Genomic DNA, 27,444 nt, shown 5'->3' with positions numbered 1-27,444 from the left:
AAAGTATCAAATCTACTTGAAATCTATCTGTGAAAAACAAAATGACAGTTGAAAGAAATGCTACATATTTACAGCAAATGTCAGAGTGAAAGAGCAGGCCTAGTGTTGCACTGGTTCAGAGAGACACATGAAAGATCGGGATGGGTAATTACACAAGCTGCTGTCTCAAGATGAATGATGAGAGACTAACAGAAGCAGATAAGACAGGGCAAGTCCTTCATTACACCCAGCACATACAAATGATCAGGAACACACACTTTCAAAGGAGTCTAAGGGTTTCCCCAACCGAGGCATTATTTGCATTTTCCCATCATTATGCTTATACGTGTAACTAGCTGCAGAGATTCAGGCCTGAGAGAACACAACCACATAACCCAGTTCAAAGTTATCTTTCAGTTCAGTCATGATTACTGCATGGGTTCTTACCATCAACAGACATCAAGTACATGGTCTAATGGGACATAGAGAAATTCGTTATACATGCAATATGAAGAACTTAATATGAAATCAAGTACAGTATGCTACTGTTCAAATATATGTTGTCAGTAAGATTTTTAAGTGTTTTTAAAGCTCTTACACGAAACAAGGTTACAATAATTTGATTTAAAAGCACAATTGTGCACAATTGTGGCATCCCAAGTTGGAATCCTGACTTGCGGTCCTTTATTGATGACACCCCACACCCCTGTCCAACCTCGTGTCCTCTCTAAACTATCTGAACCTGCAGTTTCTCAACGATGAACGTTCTCCAGCTTCCGGCGCCTAGGCTGCAGCTCTGCACAGAACATTTAGCCAGAGGAGAAACGGTCGTGCCCAACTGAACTTGGTTTCTCAAGGTTTTTTCCTTCACTTTTGTCAATTGGTGAAGATTTGTTCCTCGTTACTGTTGCCACTGGCTTGCTTGGTTTGGGACTTGTGGAGCTGCACATCGATGGATTTGCTCTTCAGTGTTTGGACTTTCAGCAGTGAAATTTAAACCACACTGAACTGAACTAAACTAATCTTCAACTCTGAAAAGTGGACTGACAGTTTCAATTAACTAGAATTTCTATGTTAAGCTTCTTTTTACACTGTCTACATTGTAAAAGCGCCATATAAATAAACATGGATTAAATTGAACTATAGTCCTATCACAATAAAGGCAAAAAAAACACTGCAAACGCTAATATCATTAAATACATTTAGAATTTAGTGATGCAAGGCTGCCATATCGGTATAGGTTGACACAGTCCTTATTTTTTAAATGTATCATTAAACCATGTTCTAACAATATGTGACAAGCAATTGGTCTGTTGACACAACAGTGCAGAATAGTATACTGCACTCTCTATGAAATGACAAATGTTTATGATCTACTTTATTTACTTTAACATTATTGAAAGTACATGCTGTGCAACTGGTATCTGTTGCTTTGCACGATTGTAGTCATGATTCTAACGTTCGTTTTTAAACTATATTTTTGCTAGTTATTTTATTTTTAAGATCTGATGTAAACTATCTGCTTCTGCTTTCAGTATGCAATGAATGTCACATAAAAGGCTATTTAATCTCACGTTGGAAGAAATGAACATTAAAGCCCAATTAGCACCTCAGGTGATCATTGTCATAGCAGTTTGTGCTGCTGTTCAGCCTCAAAGTTGCAGAAATAGGAACAGTTTTTTTGTAATAGAAAGTTTTTGCTGTTGTTGATGGTTAGGACAAAAACTCCTTTTACATGGAAAAGATACATTTGATCATGTGTTGGAGCGTTGCGTATAGTTAGGACATTGTGTTAATAACCTGATGAACTAAAGCTGAAAAATTATGGGCTCTATTTAGACAGTCCATGCGCATAGCGCAAAACGCAGGGCGCAAACGCTTTCAGGGCGTGTCAGAATGTATTTTTGCTAATTTAAGGACGGGAAAATCTGCTTTGCGCCACGGCGCATGGTCTAAATGGGTTGAGTTTATTTTCTTAATAAGTTATAGGTGTCTTTTGAGAATAAACCAATTAGAGTCTCCCGTTAGAGTCTTCCCATCTCCCATTACCTTTAAGAGCCAGCTACGTCGCGGCAAGAGCGCATTGCTATTAACATGACATAAAGTAAGTTCGCTTTTGCTCTCGTGGATAGGGAAACCTTACTGCACAGACATCAATTAGCCTATAAATAATTAATTTCGTTTGTTAAGCGCAAATATTTGTTTCAAAACTATTTTTAAATTCAGTTCTAATTTCCAGCAAACAAATAAATGAACAATAATAACGAAGTGTGGTCAAAATACTGAGTTATTTTCAAATACACCTGCCATGCCCCATATGGTCTAAAACCTGACAGGTGGGCAAATCTAAGCTTGTTCTTAATAAAACAAATATAAATATGAATATAATAAATAGTACTGCTAATAATAATAACATTATACAAAAGCAAATTGAATGAACTGAAAAAGCCTCCGAAGATGAAGAAAGTAAGGCAGTGGTTTTTAAATTCATGTAGGCTAGAAATTAACATGTTTTGTAATATTTTAATAATTTATATTTATATCCTATATATACCCTTATTATATTTATGCTTAATATATTATATCTTTTTCATATGTAAAGATATTTGCGCATTGCTCTGCATCTTGTTTCTAGTGTGTAAGCCAGGCGCACTTTGCGACAATAGACCGACTTTGTTCTGGTCTAAAGAACAGGCTATTTACAGTTTCTCAAAATAGCAACGCAACAAAACACGCCTGCTTTTTTAGACCACAACGCCTATGGGCGCACATTTGAGCGAAAATTCATTTGCTATTTAAACAGTGTGGCGCAACACCTCAAAATGACCCTTGCGCCGAGCTAAAAGTAGCAAAAGAATATTGCGCCACGCCTTGCGCCACATTGCGTCAGGTGTACGATAGGGCCCTAAGACTTATTTCTGCTGGTTGATCCATATATTACAGAAGTGTGCGGCTAGACATGATGGTTTTAACATATGCCTTCCATATTAATTGACACACTGCACACAGCAGATTTTCTTTGTTTTTATTTATTTATTTATTTATTTATTTATTTTATTTTTTGCTGGAGAAAGACAAGATGTGGGCAGTATGAAGCTTCTTCAAAATGACAAAAATGTACATATTTTGTAAACAATTTTGGGAAAAGAAAGATCTAGATGTTTGCATTTTATTTATTTTCTACAGTTAAAATCTGTAACTGCATTGGTTTTGTCAACTTGGCTCGTAAAACTGCATATAAAGATTTGTATTCATCTGCATAGAGAATGGTTACAGCTTCCAAATATAAAAGTTATCATTTTCACTTCTTTATTTATTTTACAGTTTAAATATCTGTTCATAATATAATATATATTTCTAAAAATATATGTGCTGTCTAACGTTTTTGAAGAAACCACAAAAAAAATTTCAAAGATTTTTAGGAAAAATTTAAAGGGACAACCCTAAGCACAGACCTAAGACATATCAGAATTTCTGTCCTCCCATATAATCATATATAAAATGGTGGAGCCTTCAATAAATCTGAAGTATCCTGCTAACCTTTGAGTAGCCCACACAAGTAGATCCAGAACAAATGATTCTACAATCCCTGTACACTCAAAGTACACTCAAAGGCTCGACTCAAAGCTCAATATAGTGGAAGATCAGATATCACACATGCAAACGTGTGCAATGGCGCGTAACGCAAAGGAATGAGAACGGAACCCCTTTGAACAAACCGCCACCGAACAATAACAGAATTAACAATTACATGACAGCTAATCTCATCGGGCTGATGATTACCAACAAAAGCCTCGTCGCCATCAAAACCCTCCGCAGTTGCAGCCATTTCAACTTTAAAAGCCTGCTCTCGAACGCACTTTTTTTTCTCCCTGCCTTCTTGTTCTAACTGAGCCCTGAGGGTTTCCAGACTCCAGTTGAATTTGCATGTCAAAGTTTCAGCTAAAACTTCAGCAGAAGGCAGTTTGCAGCTCTCGGCTCTGAAAATAGGAGAAAAAGAGAAGCTCCTTCCGCCTCGTGCATGTGTGTACCAACAAAATGAAACCCGTCTCTGAATCACACACTTCCCTGAAAGGTCAGGAACTTCTTAGGCTGGTTACTACTGGAGGACTAGTCAGCTTCAGATGTCATTTTCATGGGCCATTAGCTCAATGTTTGATGCATAAGGCACAGAAATTGAGGAAACACTTCGGGGCCTTTGAAGTTGTTGTCTCACTGGCTAAATTTTATGGGATTGAAGGCCCATTTTCAGCCTGGTATTAAAAAGCAGACAAAGAAAACACATTACTGTTCACACCTGTCATTTAAATCTCTCATCTTTGCCTAATTTTCTTATGAGGGAAGGTCTATGAGCTGCCATATGAATAGGCTTTTGAATTTCCAATGTGATTTAATAATAATTTAATTAGGATGCACTAAATGTTTTCGTAAACATTTTTTCAGTTAAAAATGTGGAGTCAATTAATTTATTAATTAAATATGCTTGATGCATTTAAAGTATATAATTTAGCTTTTTATTTACCATATATCCTTAATGAGCCGTTTACACTGTTTTTACATGTTTTTAAATATGCATACATTACTGTTTATACTTAAACTTCTTTAACAACTATTTGTGAACATTGACGATAATTAGATTTGGTGCCTTCACAGATAAAATCAGTAATTTTACTCATGAAAAAGCATTTAAAGTGGTTTAATGAGCTAAAAATCATAGCGGAACCGAATTGAGTGCAATATAGCGCCTGTTAAACACGGTAATGGTTCTTCAGAGGTTCCTTGTGGTGGATAAGGTTCTATATAGCACCATCTTTAAAGACACAGGTGCTTTGCAGCACTTAAAGGAGATTATCTTTGATTATGAGTCAAATAACCACCTTTAGTGCTATTTGCCACCTGTTTTTAGAGTGTATGTTTTTATGAAAACAGTGTTATAAATGTAATAAAACATTCACAAACCGTACTTTACCAAGGAAATTCATGGATTCAAAATTACTGCACAAGAGCTGTTCTCTGAAGAGAAAGCACTCTTTAAAGATCCCATTTTGCTTTATAAAATGTCTTATTTTGGTGTTGGGGTCTCCAACAAAAGGCTGATAAGCATGTAAGGTCAAAATTTTTTATTATCTTATAATGTGCATTTATTTTTTACTAAATATCCCAATGACTCCCATTTGATTTGTTCAGCAATTAATTTGTTCCCAAACCCCTCCTTTGTGTGAGGCTAATCTGCACTGATAGGTCCAAAGACCTAGTCTGTTGTGATTGGTCGACTGGGCTCAGGGTGAGACAGAGAGGAACGCCCACCACCGCAATGAAGTAGCAGAGAGTATGTGAGAGCCCAATGCAGAAATGCAATAAAGCATAAGTTAAACACCAGCATATTACTCTACTCTTAAACCTAACCACAAGTAATGACACACATTGGCAAAAGTTGAACTATTTAGAAAATTGGCCATGCAGCACATGTGAGGAACAGCTGATGGTAGCCATAAAACAGGATTGCGAGTTTAGAAATGCATTTAAATCAGTAAAGGAAGAAGCAATCGTCACACTTTCAATGTGGTTTTGGACGCAATGTGTGAATAGCCCCATAAAGATTTAACCTGAGAGATACAAGACAAGCACTGATCTATAATAAATGTGATAAGTGATTATAAGCCACGCAGAGCAATCACAAGATACAACACACAATTGATTAAATACTTTGCAAACTACAGAAAACAAGGCACCAATTTTAATTACACTTACATCTTATGATCCAGAGGAAGAGAAACTGGCCTATATGAACTGCAACAGTCACTGACAAAGTCCCTGTCAAAGTCTGACACAGTACCAAACATAATAGTCTCTGATGCTCCTGTAATAGCAAATAGCTGAAAAATCACACATTGCAGCATAGGTTATTGTATCAATAAAAACAAAAACAAAAAATGACAGAACCAAGCACAGCACTAGATTAACTATACTGTGCTATTGTTGTAAAAATTAACTTTACCCCTTTATTCCCCACAGCCAAACTCCTTCTGTCAGTAATCATCATCTTCTTGTCATGATCAGTCCCATGAAAGTGCGTTCATGTTTTACCGTATCCGGCACTTCATATTTAGTGATTACCGTATCAACATTGACGCATGCGGGCAAAATATATGAAACACAACACGATTCATTTATTCGATTTGATGTCGAGTTGTTAAAGAATCAATAGTTTCAAACACGGTGCACTTTCAGATTTAAACCTCAGTTGGATGTTTTCCTTCATTTAGTACTGTCTTATAAAGATCATTTTTAAAAACCCTAAAAGGGGCTCTTAAAGTTTGATTTGTAGCCAAATACTACAATCTTATTTGTGACCAAAAAAATAGTTATAAAATGAACAGTTGGGATATTAGGCTCATGTTATTCAAATATTTTATTAAGGTAGTATCCATATTTATTGTTCTGGTATTCATAAAACCACCAGTTCTCGTTTTTTTTCCTGGGAATCAAACCCACAACATCAGCAACCTCAACATCCATGCCTTATCAAGATGTTAAAATCAAGATAGCAAAATATGACAGAGGGTTAAAAATAACTTGTTTTTGATGTGCAGACCAACAACTGACTGCTGGTAGTGCAAAACTAATGTGCTCGGAGCAGGTACAAAGCGTGCTGTCGTCACGCCAGCCCTGGGGTTGATTGACTCTTTTGATTGGTCGTCCTTGAGGTGGGACACAGGCTAGCAGTGCCTGTCTGGGTCCCGGTAAATCAGCTCTGTCTTTCACGCTCTAAAAAGTCTACCTTTGAAGGGCCGCGCGGGGGCCAGTGGCTCTGCCTGGCACTCTCTCAAAAATCACAGGCGCTGAGAGGAAGCGCAGCCACAAGCCAATTACCTGCCCCTGGGTGAACAGAGGGGGAAAAATGAAGGAAAATGAAAAGACAGGTGGGGAATGAGAGTGCTGTCAGAGTGGGCCATCCTCATTAGCGGGTACACTGCTGCCCTGCTGATGATGCTGATGGGACACTGGGGCACAGGGCAAGACCGCATGACATGGCAATCTCGCCTATGTACACACTACACAGCAGCTTTCTAGATGAAAAGCTTGGAGAAAAGTGTCAACACTCCCAAAGTGACAAGATCAGTGGTGACTGGATTGAAGTTGTGGTAAAAAAAAAAAAAAAAAAGTAATGTTTAAGGTTTCTGTCAGTAGGCAGACAGTAGGTGATTTTCTTGTGGCTCTATGGGCTGTAATAGTAAGTTTATTGTGTAAATTCTCATTAAATGATTTAGGTCCATACCCAATTCTATTTTTGTACTCCTACCCCTATCCGTTCTCCTTAGCCCTTAAAAGTGAAAGAGCTTCAGTTTACCCCTAAGAAATGGGATGGCACTACAGCACCTGCACACGTCATCATATGTCATCGCAATCTTTCCATATGAGATTGACGATGGCGACTGTGTAGTTATTCCAGTTGTTTTAGTTTATTTTTTTGGTATTTATCTTCAGGAAAACACTGAAGGCAACGATATCATATTATCATAACAATATAATGCAGCAATATGATCGTAACTGTACTGTGCATTTACATCATGGCCATATTCATCTATGTAAACACAAAAAAAAAAAACATTAACATTATATCAGACACTGTAAAAAGCTCATTCCCAGCCACTATACATTTCTGACAGGGGTTTTGAGTATCCTTATGGGTCAGATGTGAAAGTATGTTGTGGTACCGCTATACAGGAGTTCTTATTTTTATGGATCATAGACAGCAAAATATATAAATATATATTTTTTAAGCATGACGGTAAAACACAAACGCCGTTATGAATAAATTATGAATTAAATGCTTGTTTGTTGTAAAAATTCATAATAAGGACAAAAATAGTGCCATTGTAGATGGTATAGGGGCAATGCAATGGCGCAGTAAGTAGTGCTGTTGCCTCACAGCAAGAAAGTCGCTGGTTCGAGCCTCGGCTGGGTTTGTTTCTGTGTGGAGTTGTCATGTTCTCCATGTTCACGTGGGTTTCCTCCGGGTGCTCCGTTCAAAGACATGCGGTACAGGTGAATTGGGTAAGCTAAATTGTCCGTAGTGTATGTGTGTGAATAAGTGTGTATGGATGTTTCCCAAAGATGGATTGCAGCTGGAAGGGCATCCGCTGCGTAAAACATATGCTGGAAAAGTTGGCGGTTCATTCCGCTGACCCCAGATTAATAAAGGGACTAAGCCAAAAAGGAAATAAATGAATGAATAAATGGTGTATTGTGGGAGTTTTTCATAGGGGTAAGAGGAATGGCTAAGGGGCCTTGATTACATGAACAAGATACTTTCATATCTTTGAATTTATGCTTCTCATATTACTAACACATACACTTGTACACAAACATCACCTATATATTAAATTACTGCAGGTTGATATATAGCAACTTTACCTGTAAAAATATATTAGTTATTAGTTCATTAGATAAAGTTATTAGTAACTAATAAAGTTATTGTAACTAATAACCTTAACTTCTCCAAATTTGATTGTCAATAACGTGCACCTTTTGTAAAGCTGCTTTAAAACAATAATTATTGTGAAAAGTGTTATACAAGTAAACTTGAATTTAACTGAACTAAAAAGAAAATCCAATATCATTGTTTAAAATAAAACTAAGCTTTATATTTAAACAATGCAAGAAGGATTACTGTCAGTCTGCTGTCACCTTTAACCATACACGTGTTGTCTTTCTTTTTTTTTTTATTTGAAATTATTATTAACAGATATGACTGATCATTTTTATGTTCATTATAGCACATTTATTTATTATAGTTTTTTTATAATGGACACTTTTGTATACTTAAAGTATGTTTAATATGTGACCTTGCACATCAAAACGAGTAATTCTTTTATATCACATTTTACTTGTTTTTATGTTATGTTTGTTTTTACGCATTTTTATTATTTGTTTTTATTTTTATTTTACTTGTTTCTTTTATTCTTGTTTATGTAAAGCACTTTGAATTGCCATTGTGTATGAAATGTGCTATATAAATAAACTTGCCTTGCCTTGCCTTGCCTTGCCTAATAAGTTTCACTTTTTGGGAATTAAGATTTATACAATCACCTCAAAGCTGACTAAATACACTTTAATACCTCAGTGAGGTGACTATTTTCAGGTTGGAAAATATTTGGACAACTATTTGAAAATATGATATCTGAAGATAAGGTGGCATGATGGCTCAGTGGTTAGCACTGTTTGCCTATTCTCCTCTAGTTCACGTGGGTTTCTCTGGGTGCTCCGGTTTCCCCCACATTCCAACGACATGCGGTAAAGGTAAATTGAACAAGCTAAATTGTCCGTAGTGTATGAGTGTGAATGAGTGTATATGTGTGTTTCCCAAAAATGGCTGAAAGGGCGTCCGCAACGTAAAACATATGCTTAAATAGTTGGCGGTTCATTCTGCTGTGGTGACTTCTGAAATAGAGACTACGTCAAAGCAAAATGAATGAATGAAATCTGAAAAAAAATTATAATAAAATTGTTGTGTTGGGTTTAATGCTTACCAATGCACGTTGAAAATCAAAAATTGACTTTGACATACAGTAGGAAATTTATAAAATTTCTACATGATCTTTATTAATAATCTAATAAATTTTGCATTTATAGAAAAATCTATTAATGTATTTTGATCCATACAATGTTTTAGAGTATGGCTATTGAGCACATCCTAAACATACTAAATAAACCAGTGCAACATTGGTTTTGTGGTCCGGGTTCACACATATTTTTATTATTTTGATGGGATACATAGCAATATTGCTCATGTACACTCTACACAGCTGCCTTCTAGATGAAAAGCTTAGATAAAAGTGTCAGCAATGAAAAGTGGCTAGATCAGTGGTGACCGCCAAAACCTTTATACTAGTACAGAGTAATCTTGTGTGGTTCTGTCAGTTAGAAAACAGAGTGAAAGTGTGAAAGCAGCAGCAGAAAATTGTAGATTGCAGCATGAAAACTTAAAAAAACTGTGCTAGTTTCAAAAAATCTTTTTGGTGCCTTTGTTATTGGAAAAAAGATACTTCTGTGGAAAAAATCCTCAAAACTAAAAGGGTCCTGGCCACTTTTTTTGTATCACTTTTTTATAAATATTTTTCTTTTATTTGGGCTTTTTGTGCTCTGCTGAGATGTTTTCTTCTCATATTTCTGTATTACTGTCATTTAAAAACTTTATATATGGCAGCCTACAAACTTTTCTGTTGTCAATGTAGAACAATTACAATCTGAATGTGTGATAAATTGTTTCCTGCAACTGTGATTGCTCTGAAACATTGTTATCGGATTAAAAAGACGACATAAACGCACACTGCCATGCTGCTCTAAATGATAGATAGATAGATAGATAGATAGATAGATAGATAGATAGATAGATAGATAGATAGATAGATAGATAGATAGATAGATAGATAGATAGATAGATAGATAGATAGATAGATAGATAGATAGATAGATAGATAGATAGATAGATAGATAGATAGATAGATAGATAGATAGATAGATAGATAGATAGATAGATCAATCTACTGATCTTGAATATAAATGGGAATGAAGAAATGAGAGGAAGAGGAAAATGAGGATCTGCTATTATAGTGAAAATCAGCAGCTCATACCTTGTTGCCGATGGCTTTTTTAGGTGGGAAATTGAACGTGTCGACTTGTGGAAATTGCGGCCGCAGGTAATTGTGCAGTGTTCGGAACTCAGCATAGCGCCGGTACACATTCCACTCATTATCAAGGATTCGAATGTACACCTGAGAAACAAAACACAAATAAAGCACATATTGATGAGCATCTGACATGTCATTTTTCTCTTGTTAGCCTCATTATTATTTGCATCTGTGCTAAACTAGGTCTCCTATGGTGCCGCAGCCAGACAGACACAAGGGACTGTGCATAAGTGCATTTGAGAGACAGCAACACAAGGAGGGAGAAGAGAAGAATGCTATTTTAACGCCTCACTTTCTCTTTCAGAACAGGACAGAGGAGTCTGACTCGAATTACCCAAGCAAGACCTCTGATCACAGGCCAGCGACTCGCTAAAGTCTCTAGAACAGACAGCAGTTAGTCCAGTGGGGCTGCAGAGCAGAAAGTGTGTGAGTCTGAATCTCCAGAGAGTGTCAACTCTGACAACACGTTTACACCTGTGAGGACCCGCTGACACTGTCAAACTCAGGCTGGTCTGAGACCACCGGTGTCACAGTGACAGTGAAATCACCACCTAAAAAATTATGCAGGCAAATCAGATGGCTTTTTTGCTTAATTGGTTGCTGTGGCTCTTATTTTGTCCAGTTTATACATCATTTTACAGATTTCATCTAACATAACCAGTTCCATTCAAAAGTATTGATAAAAAATATACGTTAACAGTTTCTGTATATTCCAAACTGTTTGATGCAATTATAAATTGTCCATGTCTCGAGGTAGTTCATTATGATGCCATTTACCTCTTTTCTTCTACGTGTCTGTTACTTACATTTACTTCTTTGGACAGGTAACACAGGACTGATTTTTCTAATCCCCAAAGACAAGTAGTAACAAAGTAGTGACTGCATGTTTAAGGAAATTAGTGGAGTAAAAGTACCGAAACTGCTCTAAAAATGTACTTAAGTGAAAGTAAAAGTACACATTAATTAAGCCACTTGGTGAATTACAAATCCTGAGAAAAACTACCTTTGTTACAGTAGATTGAGTGTCTGTAATTTGTTACTTTACACCATTGTATAGAACTTTAAACTTTTAAAAATGTTAATAAAAGTCACTTTTACAAAGTTTTGTTTGAAGAAAGATCAAGGTCCCATAATGCAGTTGAAAAGCATAAATAAACAGGGAATACTAAAACATTAAAACATGAAAAATGGAAACATCATTTATGACTTTATTTTTTACAGTGTTTGTTAAGCTTTTTATTTGTCTATTTTATATGTTACTGGAAATTATTTTCTCCGGGCTACATTTTTTTAAAAATTACATTGCATTAAAATATACACTTTAATTACATTTAAAAACTAGAAAGAAATAACAAATGAGATAATAAACATTAAAATACTAATTAACAATTCAAACTATAAAAGGTATTGAAAAAAGTTAAATAAATTTTATGTTTTTTTAATGATCTTGCTTATTAAGGCTGCATTTATTCAAATTATTAATGGATGCGTGAAGATGAATTTTAAGAAACCAACAAATCTAGAGTTATTTTAGTTAACCAAAATTAAAATATTACCAAAACAATAACAGCATAAAAAAATACTAAAACTAAAACATAATCATTTTACAACTAAATGCTTCAAACTCCAATCATTTTTATTATTTTCAGTGGTGAAATTATTTTTGGTTGTTTACTATTTTTGTGAACAAAAAATAAGGTCAAGAGTCTTGGTGTTATTCTGGAGTCAGATATGAGTTTCAGTAGTCATGTCAAAGCAGTAAGTAAATCAGCATATTATCATCTCAAAGACATTGCAACAATGTTTAGCATAGATGCTTAAAGACTTAGAAAAACTTGTTGATGCTTTTATCACCAGTAGGGTGGATTACTTTAAAAACTTCCTCACTGGCCTTCTCAAAAAGACAGTCAGACAGTTGCAGCTTATCCAGAACGCTGCTGTCAGGATTCTGACCAGAACCAGAAAATCAGAGCACATCACACCTGTCCTCATGTCTTTACATTGGCTCCCAGTTACATACATAATAGATTTTAAAGCATTATTATTTGAATCACCAAACGGCCTAGAACCTTAATACATTACAGATATGCTCACTGAATACAAACCTAACAGATCACTCAGATATTTAGGATCAAATAAACTAGAGAACTAAGACTTTAGTCAAAGCAGGGTGAATCTGCCTTTAGCGACACCCCCCACTGCTGGAATCAGCTTCCAGAAATGAAATGATTAGATGTGCTCCAGCATTAAGAATGTTCAAATCAAGACTTAAAACACATTTATTTAGATGTGCGTTTACTGAATGAGCCCTGTGCTCTTTCCAACAGATCACACTATTGTGCCTTTCTTTTTTCCATTCTTTTAAAACCTTTTTAAAACACTTTAATCTGATTTTATCTATTTTTAATGAAGAGGGATAATAATTTTTTTTTCCTATACTTGTCTCATTTATTCCTGTTTATGGTAAGTGCTTTGAATTACCATTCATTTTACATAAAAAAACATTCCAAATTTTCAAATCAACTCTATAACACTACAAAGCCTTATCATAAATTACATGACGCTATTAAATAAATTAAAAGCAAGATTTAACTGTCACATATCATGAGTCCATGTTAACCAAAAGTTGCTGCAGAGTTTTATTTCAGTACAACAACATATTTTCAACTAAAACTGAATATTGCGTAGGGGGCAGGGTTTTATTTTTTTGCTGCTACTCTCGTCCTTCCCTTATAGTAAACTGATGGTTTAAGGGCCTTGACAAGTCGTCAAGCTGTCATTGCAGAGAAAGACTGTCATTCCAGAGAGTAAACAATTGGTTAGATTTTGATTAAAGATAGCCAAATTAAACATTTCCGGTGCATTAACTTACATGAATTCATTGTTCAACTTAAAGTTAATAATGTCAACTAGAAAATAAACGTTGTAATTTTTGTTTTTACTTGTTCAAATTAGGTCATGTCAACCCCACGCACCATGATCTCTCAAGAACCATGAACCAGAACAATAACTCTTTCCCATAATGCACCTGGAGGACAGACATGGCGGAATGACTGTAAAAATCACATTAGCAGGTCTAAAAACGAGAGTGAGCTGAATAACAAATAAGGCTTAGTCACAAGCAGCAGGCCATTACAGTTTCACTCATAGCCATTATCTTTAATAGCCTGTGCTCGGTTTGAGTTCAGCCTGCTTTGGCGCGATCATGAATATAGGATGTTGATGCTTTATAAAGTTTAATTTAATTCTCTTAACGCATTAGCTTGATAGCAACTGCCTTATGCAAATCTTATTTATGATTAAACCTTGAAATTCTCCAAACATATTAATCAGAGGGATATTTCAAAGAAGCTGCTACAATACTCAAAGAATGATGAACATCCGCACTAAACCGCACACACTCTTATGCGCAAGGGAGGCTTTATGGCCTTAACTAAAGGAAATCAAAATGACAAACTGACGGTGTATTAAAGCTATCATAATCTCATAGAGGCGGCCTCATTAGCATACATATTTATGGAAACAAATCATCCTCTAAAGAGCAATCACTTCCCCCTCAATAATCGCAAATTAATTTCACAAAAAACGAAGTGGGAACGAAGGGAATCCAGCTTTCACTTTTTTTTTTTGGCAATTATAAATCAAACCTGATTTAAAACTAAAACTCCTGGCAAAACGTCAAGAAATTCAGGAATTAACCCAATCAAGCAAAACAACAAAAAAGAGCAAGCGTGGAGACAATTTTTATTGAATTTCACCTCAAGTTCTCTTTTGATTATTAATAGTCATTCATTCAAGTACAACCTTGATTTTAATTGTTTAAAAAACTGATTTCTAAGATGTTCTGAGAAGTTTAAACACTGCTAAAGTGTTGTGACTGATGTTAACATGTTGCTGTGTGGTTGCTGGGGTGTTTGAGTTGTTGAAAACCTGTTGTTAAGGGTTGTTAAGATGTTCTGAAAATGTTCTGATTTTACACTACTAGAGTAGCTATTATATTTGAATGTGACTTTACTTCACAACCTTTAGAGAGCTCTTTAGAGAGTAAGAAAATTAGTAGTATGAATGGAATTTGGAAGTACTGTGCTCGCCATGTTGTCATTATTACATGACCGACCATGACCAATCATACCATGACCATTCAGTTGAATTGCTTAACTCCCATTTATACAGCAAATTCTCTTCCTTGGTTTGCTGAGATAGTCAAATGTCCATTAAGTCCACTTAGTAGGTCATATAGGAATTTTTCGCACACTGTTTTTCCAATTTTATAAGCTGCGTCCCAAATGGCACACTATACACTATGCACATATGCACTATGTACTTATGCACTTACACACTCAACAACAGGATAGTACATGTATGTGGTGTCGTCCCAAATGGCACACTAATGTTTTTTTTTACTAAGCAGAAATACAAACCTTTTCCCTAATGACGTTAGACGGTTGCCAAATCAGTGAAATAAACAACCGAATTATCAAATAATACCTGCCATGAGTATAACCGTATACACCATCGGGAGGCGCTATAATCACTCTCATAGGAGAATTTTGCTTTCACCATCCAAAATAAATAAAGTTATCCAACATGTGCGCCCAATAGCTCCGCCCCTTCCGCTACATAAGCAAAACTGCGGTCATTGAGTGCGTGAAGTGTCCATCATTCCACACTTCATTTTACCGGCTGAATGAGTGCATCATCCGGGTAATTAAAGTGCTCTTATTATTTTTAGAGTTTTCAGTGTGAACACTCTACTTACACTATTTATACTACAAAATGGCGCAGAATAGTGCATAAGAATGCGATTTGGGGCGCAGCTTTAAATTTGGGCAAACTACTTGGCTTACATACTGTTTTTCACATGCTATAGGGAAGTCTACAATTTTGTATGGAAAATTAAATATTATTAAACTGCTCTGTTGCTAGGTTGTTCTGCGTGACTGCTATGAATTTCTAGGCTGTTTTAACACACTTTGTTGTTCCATACAATGATGTTTGCACGTAGCTGTTTGCTTTCTAGTGTGTTGTTTATTGTGTGGTTGTTTTTTTGGTTTATGTTCATGTTGAGTGCCTTCACACATATACTGTAGTTTTTACAGGCAAATTAACATCAAGAGATCATGTTTGAACAGGACCTTTTCACAAATAATGGTAAACTTATTTTGGCACTTTACCAATAAAAAGTTTAAATGACTGTCTATGTGAACACAGAACAAGACTACAAGTATTAGCATGTGCAAAATCAGAATGCGTTGACGTACTGTAAGAGGTCTACTCTGGGTCAAGTGTAACAACCATATGCTGATTAGTTCACGCGAAAAAATTTATATATACTGTATGTATATATATATATATATATATATATATATATATATATATATATATATATATATATAAAAAATTTTATTTATTTATTTATTTTTTTTTTTCCATTGAACATTGTGAGCAGTTTAATGGAACCAAAAACACAGATAATCTATTACTTGTGACTTCACTGATTATCATACAATGCTAGGAGAACAATATTGTGTGCCAAAAAAACCTGTAAAAATTCATTTGTTTGGCTATGATTTCTTATCCTTATTAGGATGTGCATTTACTACAGCTAATATGGCATATTGCCATTAAATTCAGCAACCGCATGCATGCATGCATTGTGTTGGCCTGTAGTAAATTCACAGCAGGACTTTTTGTGGATAATTAGAGGACAGTTGTTTTTGCATCTTTTTGGTGCAGAAATTGCTCTTAGAGTTCGTATGAGCCATGGCTCTGACCTATGCTAAAGAGGGTGAGAGAGCTCTTTGATTTTATCTAAAATATCTCATATACAAACAAATAAGTAGGCCCATACGGAATCTGCGCACACAGAAATCCCCAGATTTTTAGCCCATCATTGAGTCTGTTTAATTACTTGTGTAAATTTATATTTATTCAGGTTTTAAATTAATCCCAGTAATATTATTGACTAAAATAAAAGTGTTTATATGATTTACTTACAATACAGTTTGCAAAGTAATATTTTCTGTCTTTTAGTAGATATATTATGAGTGACTTGCTTTGTTTACCAAACAAGGGGATCTAATTAGATTTGTATTGTAAACATTAAATACAAGGAAAAAATGTATTATTTTTTATTTCATATATTAAGTTTTTAGTTATGACACTCCCAATATCATTCCCCATAAATCCGCAGATTTATTTTTTACAAAAATTCTCCACAGATTCTGTCTGGCCCTACAAAAAACTAAAAACAAAAACTAAAAACAAAATGAACCAAAGCAACTAATGTAACTTTAGCTATGTTTCCATCCAAAGATGCAAATTTAATTTATGCGCAAAATAGCAATATCAAATAAACCTTGTCCGAATAGAGCAGCATTCAAAAAGTGAACAAAATCGAGTCAAAGAGAACAAAATCGTCACATCCTGATTAACTGGAGCCAAATACCAAAATTAAAAATGGAATTTGTTACAGTAGGAGAAGCTGGGTGAATGTTTTCTTTATTTAATAAATGACTTCAGAAGACAACACCGACACGCAGTAAACACATGGTGGCATTTGAAGGCGTGAGACGAGCAAAGACACTCTTGATTCTGGAGGTGATTGATAATATTTTAACACTAATGCTAAGATGATAAGAGCGTTTTTGAATGACCAAAACATTTCAGATGCTTTACAATGTGCTCAGCCTGCTGGTCTGTCCATTCACGTACATTTTGATCATCACATGATCTCTTATAATAAAATCACATGACATTTTTTATTGTGCATACTGGAATTTGTTCAGTAAAAGTGTTTCCATCACAGTTTATGCGCATTATTTGTTTTTAAATAAAAAGTTTATCCTACTCAGTTATGTACATCTTGCCATTTCCATCTACCATTTTTATGCACATATTTAAATTTTTTATAAAAATAGGCGAATAGAAACATAGAGATTAACATGCATCATAGTTCAAAAGCAGAAATGTTGAGCAAATGCATACTGTATCTTGAAATAAAACAATATATGTAAAATTATCTGATCATACGTAAAGTTATCCTATTTCATCTGGAACTTCTTCTGAACTTGAGCTCCTTGAACTTGATCTCCAAATGTTAAATCTACATACAGTACAAGCCTATGGTCAAGTTGGTCAGATTTCAATGTAACTCGCAGTTAAAAAAAGTAACATCACGTAAAAAGAAATAATGGCAAAATAAAAATGACTACATTAATCTGCTCTAATTAATCTAGAGCTGTAATAGCAGTGTGGATAATTTATAACCATTGGCAAGTGTCACCGGAAAAAAAAAGCCATTGGTCTATTCATTTGTACATGACTGTTTAATGGAGGAAATGTGTATTAGACTTGTGTACCTTCGCAGACGTGTATTACTTCCACTATGGACAGTATAATGGAAAAATCATTTATCTTTTTTGAGAAACAATGAAAGGAGAGAAGAAAAGAGCAGCCCGTGTATGATTCATACTAAAAGCAAATGTCAGCCTGGGGGAGGATGCTAATATTTAGCCCAGCTATGAAAGCTTTTACAATATCTCATTATATCCATATTGAGGGAAGAAGTGTTCCTTATGGAGATACCACGAGGTGCGGAGAAAAGGCATTTTGTGCCGATTTACCGCTGACACACACACACACACCAAACACACACACACACATATATATATATATAAAAAAAAAGAAAATCTTTGTTCCGGCTCAGAAACCTCACACCATATTTGTCAGTGCTCCAGCAGCAGGCAAGCGTGAGATCTTGTCTGAACACAAAATGCAGGGAATTAATGTCAGTTTGGCAGCATGTCTAATTGGTGGTGCCCAGCTGTGGTAAAAGCAGTGGTTTGACCCCTTGTGTTTTCCGCTGGAATCATATAAGGTGGCATCCTCTTCATCTCACACCGTCTTTCTAGCTATAGATACTCTCTACTGAGCCCATTCAGCTTAACTACAGCTGTCAGTGCACAAATCACTGGCTGCCGGAGTGCGAGGTCTCTTCCTGCTGAGGGCTCCCTGGAGAGATTTGTCTTTTAGTCGATCCTAGAATTATGTGCATTATTCTAATTTGTCCAATATAGGATTTACTGTGGGAAAAAATGGAAATGTTCAAACCACCCACAGGGCTCATTTTGCACTTTTGCCATCAACAAGCTTCAGACTTGCCATCAGTGATGCACTGGCTTCTACAACTGATACTGTAGCTAGGCAATACAAGAGGAGCCAACTGTGCTGTTGTGTCTAATGTTAGAGAAGCTGTGAATTGGCCACAAGCAGGGTCATCTATAGGAAGGGTCAAGGTTATATCCAAATGCAATGTACTGTATATCATCACAGTACTGTATGGTAGAAGCTTTGTATTTCCAAAGCCATACAAAAGTGATGCAAAATAAAAGTTAAAAACTTTGCTAAACACTGTAAATTACAGATTGACAGGTTATTGCTTTAAGGCAGGGGTCACCAAACTTGTTCCTGGAGGTCCGGTGTCCTGCAGATTTTAGCTCCAACCCTAATCCAACACACCTGAACAAGCTAATCAAGGTCTTACTAGGTATACTTGAAACAACCAGGCAGTTGTGTTGAGGCAAGATGGAGCTGAACCCTGCAGGGCACCAGACCTCCAGAAACGAGATGGTGACCCCTGCTTTAAGGGGAAAATACGAGTTTAAATGGGACTACTCACCAAATAATGGCTATTCCAAAATCATTCACTCAGAATAATCAGTTTCCTTCTTTTGTTAAACACAGAAATAGACATTTGAAAGAACATTGGTAACAAAACATTTGAGTTCCATATTATTTTTCCAACATTGAAAGTTAATGGCTACTATTTGGTCAAAGTGATGGCCATAGTGATTGCTTTGATAAAGCAAAACGTTGTGGTTTACAGTAAATCTAAAACCGATAAGTGGCCAAAAACTCCTTAGCTGTTCTAAATTCCCTGTAAACCATTGCTTCAAGGAGCTTTTGCTTTTTTTAAAAAATGATTACATCACAGATGTCACTAAATAAAACAAAAGCCTGTTTTCCACTTTTGCGACAAAAACTTCTATGAACATTCAGGTTCAGTTAAAGTTGTGTTTCCATTGAGCTTGGTACAGCATGAAATTATTATCAACTCTTCTGAGAATGAGATTCTATGCACATTTAGACATTCACATGTGAAGCATACACGGGCAGTATACACGGGCATTCTGTCTAAATGAGAAGACATCAAATTCTGCAAAACTGTTTGCCAAGATTACATTACATATTTGGAATCAGCAACAAAATGAAACAACAACTATTTTCAGGTTGACCAAGCTAATGCGCAAGCGCACTTGAAAAAGAACTAGACCACGACACCAACCTCATTTATGGCCGTGTGACACATTATCATACTCTGTCAGATCGCACTGGTCTTCTAAAGCACAACTTGCTCTTGATGGTGAATCTCCTCCAGAAATTACAGCAACTCTGTGTTTACAAGTCTGTGAGTGTTTGAGTAGTTGGTGTCAGGTGATGTGCGTTTGACAGGATAAGCTGTGTCCCGCGTTCATTTCATACAGATTACAAAACCAAAAAAACTTTTGTTTTCAAGTATAGTTGCTTCATTTAAAAGTAGAGATTTCCAAATTTATGTGGATATATTTGAAGCAAATATTCGCCGAGATTCCAGAGTGTTTGTTGACCACAAAACTGTCGTAAAAGCACATGTCAGGTCCGAGATTTCCCCTGGAGAAACGTCTGTTTATAGTGATCGATGATTGGGTCCTGTATTAGTAGACAGGGCTTCAATATCCCTATTGACTTTTTACAGATTTCCCCATTCAAAACAATACAAGTGACATGTCTTGTTTATTCTATAGTCTTAGGTACAGTATACAGTAAGTGCACTATTGATATTAGACAATCAATCAATCAATTCATCTATCAACCAATGTAGTAATTAACAAAAAAAACTGTGCCCAAAACACAAATATTTAATCCTTATCTGTATTGCTATTTACACTAAACTTGCCTTACCAAGACAACAACTGACGCATTTGTATTACATTCCAAAAACTTTGCAGTCTGATTTGCCCAGATTAGAAATGGAATAATTAAGTAAAGAGAACAGTTCATCAAAAATAATGGAAAATGACTAAAACAAACAACAGTTACTGTATGTTTGTAAAGCACTTTACAGCAGCTAGAACTAGCCATTTTACATTACTGGTTGGACAACTGTTTGTCAATAAATGTTTAACATTTTGCCAAAATCAAGCTGAATTGAAGAACAATGTCTTTAGGACAGCGACGCAGTGGCGCAGTAAGTAGTGGTGTCGCCTCACAGCAAGAAGGTGGCTGGGTCACCGGTTCGAGCCTCGGCTCAGTTGGCTTTCTGTGTGGAGTTTGCATGTTCTCCCTGCATTCGTGTGGGTTTCCTCCAGGTGCTCCGGTTTCCCCCACAGTCCAAAGATATGCGGTACAGGTGAATTGGGTAGGCTAAATTGTCCGTGGTGTATAAGTGTGTGTGTGTGGATGTTTTCCAGAGATGGGTTGCGGCTGGAAGGGCATCTGCTGCGTAAAAACATGTTGGATAAGTTGGCGGTTCATTCCGCTGTGGCGACCCCGGATTAATAAAGAGACTAAGCCGACAAGAAGATGAATGAATGAATGTCTTTAAGACACAAATGTCTAATATTAACCAATTGGTAAATAAAAAATAGTGTGTCACTTTAATTTTTAAGGGGGTTTTAATGGTAGTTTGGGCATCCAACAGAGCTAAAACAAACAAGCAAACAAAATCCTTAGACCCCACTTTTTTCTCTCATTGGATAAATATGTGCAAAACTCACAATATTTGACACAACAACATTAGCATTCTTGTTTTTCTGCAGCAATTCAGTAAGTTGTAAAAACCCAATGATATGTTCTGATTAAACAGTACATAGTATATGCATTTGCTATAATAAAACAAGCTCTACATGACAAAAAATAAATAATAAATCACACAATTTAGATGAGAAACATTTAGTTAGGATGTCGCAAAGTGTTTCTTTACTTTAAAAAGGCTAAAAAAATGATGTGAATCAATGTTGACAAATGAAATAAAACAGTGAGCGTGTGAAAACTACATTTAAGAGAGTCATGTTCCAACATAAGCTTAACAGAACCCAAAAAAGGCAATTAGAGAAATCAACTGTTGTGTTATCTGAACAGAAGCAGGATGTTGTGTGCAAAACTAGGTTAGCGTGTCTTAACTCTATTCAGAAGTAAAATCTAATTATAGAGTTTTGAGCAGCGATTCGGGAAAGCACACTCATCATGGTACACGGCCCTACAATTTGACACCCACCCCCAAGTTCATTCTACACTCCAGTTCTACCGAGACAAAACATTTGCCAAATTAGGCAGAAAATAGAATCCATTTGGAAGATTGCTGTGCCAGAGTCCTGGTGTAAAAGGGAAGACAGCGCCAGAGAGAGGAAGGAAAAGAGGAGAGGGAGCAGTAAGAGTGAGAAGAGAGTTTTTCATTAGGAACATTCAGCAGCAACATCTGTCACCTGTGTGTAGAGTGTAAGCAGGTGTGTGTGTGGGGGTGTGTGTGTGTGTGCGTGCGTGCGTGCGAGCGTTTGCGTGTGCCTGTCATGTTCAAAGCTCAACAGTTATCCTTCCAGATGACATTGAAGAAGCTTAAAATATGAGTAAAACCCTGTGTGCACTCCTGTTAAAGCATGCTTACATGCATGATTGGTCAAATTCGCTTTAGCTTTAATAAGCTTTCCTCATTCAAACAGGAAAACAGTCCTTGAAACAAAGTACAACGGTCACAGTTAGATAACAAAAATCTGTGAATCAATATTAAAGGCCCTATAAAATTAAAATACAGTTTTTCAAATGTTAGTATGAGTATTAGTAGTTTTTAAGATATCTATAAGCTAGTGTGCTCCAAAACAGTGACAAAAAAATAGCATTTAGAATATATAAAACTGATGTAGGCAACAAACTTCAGGACATTTAAGTTTACTCAAATCCAGTCATTTGCAATAATTGGGTTGCAAGTTGAGTCAACTTAAAAATCTCCTGAAGTTTGTTGCCTTAACATTTTAACTTGAGTCCATTTTTTTCTTGTTTACAGTGTAGTTTCGCCCAAATGAACCAACGGTTTTATTCCCGTCAACTCACACTAGTTTCTCATCACATCATAATCAAATCTAATGCAGAGCTGTGATAAAACAAAGCGCTATTGGCTGTTTTTTAAAAAGAGGAGGAGCTACTTCCCTTTTTTGTGTTTCGGTGGAAATTACATCAAACATCGAATAAAAATGCATATTTTAATGCACTTCATAATTTAGGATATATATATATATATATATATATATATATATATATATCCCAAATTATGTTTAACAGATCAAGGAAACTTTTAAAGTATGTCTGAAGTCTTATTTGTTTAATTTTGGCTGGAATAAAAGCAGTTTTTAATTTACCATTGCAAGGTCAAAATTATTAGCCCCTTTAAGCTATACTTTTTTCGATTGTCTACAGAACAAACCATCATTATACAATAACTTGCTTAATTACCTATCCTGCCTAGTTAACTTAATTACCCTCGTTAAGCCTTTAATGTCAGTTTAAGCTGTATAGACGTTTCTTGAAAAATATCTAGAATATTATGTACTGTCATCATGGCAAAGATAAAAATAAATAAGTTATTAGAAATGAGTTATTAAAATTATTATGTTTAGAAATAAACAAATAAATAAATAAACAAATAAACAAATAAATAAATAAAAGTAGTAAATCACTATTTACTGTACGTGTTAAAATAAGTTTATTATATTACACATTTTTTTACGATATTTGTGATCGAATAAATGCGGTCTTAAAAAGCAAAATACACATAAAAAAATTGAACAAAAATGTAAAAAAAACTACTTGAGAAACAGTTACTTTCAATAATTGACAAACAAATTGTCACCTTAAAAATAAAATGCTGAAATGTTGTTAAAATAAGAACAAAATTAAAGGACACACACACACACACAAATAATCTAGACATGAAGTTGGTGTGTCATTGCCAGGCTGACCTTTCTGTCCAACATGCATCGATCACTTTTATTGTAAGTCTTGAGGCGTGATGCCCTCTAAAATTCTGGCCATCGTAGGTTGGCTCAAACAATGGCGTAGGCGAGAGAGCGAGAGAGAGAGAGAGAGAGAGAGAACGCAAAGAGAAAGAGAGAGAGAGAGAGAGAGAAAGAGAACGCAAAGATAAAGAGAAAGATAGACAGATAGATAGAGAGAGAGCGAGCGTTGCAGACAGCACTGAGGAGACAGCGGCAGATGGACACATAAAAACTGTTAGTCTGGGTTAGTGCGATCAAGCGCCAGAATGTGATGAGGGCAATTAGAGATTTGGCTCAACTAAGATGTTTATTAGAGGTGTAACAGCAGCTGGATTTACCAGGAAATGTGAATGATTCAATTAGAAAAATAACAAATGGGGAATGGTGTAAAAGACGGGTCACAGAAGTCTGTTCTGATTGGACAGCAAAAGTAAAAAATAAAATAAAAAACTTGATGATCATTCCAGAAGGCCTGTAGCACAGAACCTGTTTTGGCTTTTACCCAAGTAAATTCGCATTTACTCTTTTTATAAACATTATTAAAATCAGTTGATTGATTCGCACATAAATATTTTCTTTAAGTTGCCGTCTCCAACTGCATCAGCAGTGTTTATTTCTGCATCGCAAATATATTTATTCATTCATTGATTTTTCTTCTGCTTAGTCAGAAACTTACCCGCCAACTTATCCAATATGTTTTATGCCACAACCCACTACCCATACACTCTTACATTCACACACACACACACACACACACACACACACACACACACACACACACACACACACACACACACACACACACACACACACACACACACACACACACAMMAATCTAGTTAATCCAATGGGGGAAACCGGACCACTTGGAGGAAACTCACACTTACACAGAAACAACATGCAAACTCCACACAGAAATGCCAACTGGCCCAGTCGGGACTCAAACCAGCGACTTTCATGCTGTGAGGCAACAGTTAAATTCATTTTATTTCTGATAATTATAATTACGCTCTTGAGAGAAATAAATCAAACTGACTCTTTAATGTGCCGTGTGACTGGCCATTGACCCAAGTCCTATGAGGGAATTAGTTTATGAAATCTCAAAAACTGTTTGTTTTAATGTATCGTCACCCAAAACTATGGTTAATATAAGATAATTCAAATATTCTTTCCAATCTGGCCCTATTCCCGCTAAAAATACATGGTTATATTACATCTTTCTACCAGTGTTAGAAATCTGGTGCAATACTGACAATTCAGCTCAGCTCATACATAGCCAGACTCATTCAGCAAGAAATTACCTGTTGGTAATGAAAGTTTCATTTACCTAAATTAGTTTGCTCTAGATATACCAGTACATGTCTCATATAGATCTCTCTCATTTCCCAAGCCCCATCACAGTTTATAGGCAATCTGCCCCAGGTCCATTGCTTCAAATGTTAAGAAAGTGTGATAACTATAGAAATGCCATCTGGACTGATCTCAGGCCATCAAATACTGAAGACCAGCATAGACAACAAAAATTTAGATTCTTGTCCATGAATCTTAATCTAAATTGCCTATTAAATGTCACATTTCAGAGTGGACTACCATTTTGTAAATACTAAGAAAATAATGTATATTTTTTTTAAAAATACAAAAAGTACAAACGAAGAAACAAAGCCACATGCTAAGTGATACTTACTATAACTCAATGCAAATCTGTACTAAAATGAACAATCCTACAATTTTTAAACATACATGTATGAAACAAAGACTTGTTTGATCATTGGCCTCAAATGGACTTCTAGTAGCCATGTATCACTTGTGTGTTACACATTATGCTTGTTGAGCTTTCGGTGATACTTAAATTGTGATTCATTTCTGTGAAACTTCCCATCTGGACTTCATTTCTAAATAATTAGCTGCCAGATCTTTCTTGTCAGGCTTGCAGAAGTGTTTTGGGTAATTAGTAGTGCAATAAATGAAATAATAAGATATCAGTAACCATATTACATTTATTATATGTAACTAACTTATTACAGCATTATATTAGTTCCCCTCAAACCCGTTACAGCTAAATAAAAAGATGGAAAGCTTTAATAAAGCAGAACGAGACACTTTCTAGAAAACAAAACTAAACAATTTATTTGACTTAACATTAATTCCATTGATAACATACACCATGACACACTCACTGGCTACTTTATTAGGTCCACCTTACCAAAACTTAAAAGGGGGTAGGACCCCCTTTAGCTTTCAGAACTGCCTTAATCCTTCATAGCATAGGTTCAACAAGGTACTGGAAATATTCCTCACATATTATTGGTCTATATTGAAATGATTGCATCATGCAGTTGCAGCAGATTTGTCAGCTGCACATCCATGATGCGAATGTTCCGTTCCACCACATTCCAAAGGTGTTCTATTGAATTAAGCTCTGGTGACTGTGGAGGCCATTTGAGTACAGTGAACTCATTGCCATGTTCAAGAAACCAGTCTGAGATGAACCCATATCTACTAATGGGTCCAAAATATGCCAAGAAAATATCCCCCACACCATTACACCACCACCACCAGCCTGAACCGAAAAAAGCATTTGCGTCCATGAAACTGCTGCTCACTGGATATCTTCTCTTTTTCAGACCATTCTCTGTAAACCCTAGAGATGGTTGTGATAGAAAATTTCAGCATATCAGCAGTTTCTGAAATACTAAGACCAGCCCGTCTGGCACAAACTGTTCAAAGTCACTTAAATCACCTTTCTTCCCTATTCTAATATTCGGTTTGAACTGCAGCAGATCATCTTGACCATGTCTATATGCCTAAATGCACTGAGTTGCTGCCATGTGATTGGCTGATTATAAATTTGCGTCAACGAGCAGTTGAAATAATGCAAATCACATGAAATTTCACATTTTAATGCTGTATGTAACTGCATGAAACGCATATAAAATGCATGTTTAGTGGAAGCTCACAAAATTAAATCAATATGTTCCAAACACAAATAATAAGGCAGTCCTAATTGAAAGAAAACAAAACAACAATAACATTAATTATACAATTTTTAAAGTTGTGGAAAACAGCCAAAAATATGAGCCCAAAAAAAGGCTATGCTACGCAGCACTGCCAATTCATGTGCATAAATACTTATCTATAGGTGAATCATATATAATATCTGGAAAATCAATGTTTGTTCAAATAAAATGCAGAAAAAAAAAACATTTCTATAGCATACTTATTCCTGTTTCTTGCAATAGCGCTACTGTGCTGTCATGATAACACTGCTAAAATGATTCTCATTCAAAACTCATTCACCATCAATCAAATTTTGCTGTCAATAATGGTTATTTTATTGGCTTGTTTTTTAAAAATCAGCACAATTCAAGCTATTGAGTTGGTGATGGAAAATGTGACATTTTTATAATAGCCTTAGAAGATTTTAAAAGGGTAGGTTCAATATTGAATGTTCAGAAAAGTACAGACTAATGATGCTCAGATCAAAGATCATGTCTCCAGTGATTAAATAATCTATACTAGGTCAAAAAAACAGTGTTTAAAACAGTAGACCTAACAGTGAAATGATTCAAGGCAAACCAATCACCAATGAGGGGTACTTGATTTTGACATTGATTTTTACTCATTTACAAAATATCAACATAAATGTATTCTTCTGTTCAGGGGTCTCATTTGGTTGCTGTGAC

General features: G+C 35.6%; 1 protein-coding gene across 2 annotated transcripts in view; it reads right to left on the bottom strand.

The window, feature by feature from the left end:
• The window catches only part of snx29 (sorting nexin 29), a 247,162-nt gene that overhangs the window by 54,461 nt on the left and 165,257 nt on the right, over positions 1-27,444 (bottom strand). For both annotated transcript variants that reach the window (XR_012387966.1, XM_688793.10), the window contains exon 19: positions 10,617-10,757. Coding sequence is in view for 1 of the 2 variants with exons in the window: in XM_688793.10 (XP_693885.4) it covers positions 10,617-10,757 (141 nt within the window). In the remaining variant the exon portion in view is untranslated. The remainder of the gene's footprint in view (positions 1-10,616; positions 10,758-27,444) is intronic.

This window comes from Danio rerio, chromosome 12 (assembly GCF_049306965.1).
Source record: "Danio rerio strain Tuebingen ecotype United States chromosome 12, GRCz12tu, whole genome shotgun sequence".
NCBI lineage: Eukaryota > Metazoa > Chordata > Actinopteri > Cypriniformes > Danionidae > Danio > Danio rerio.
The sequence above is the reverse complement of the archived record's forward strand: the minus strand, read 5'-3'. Positions and strand labels throughout refer to the sequence as shown.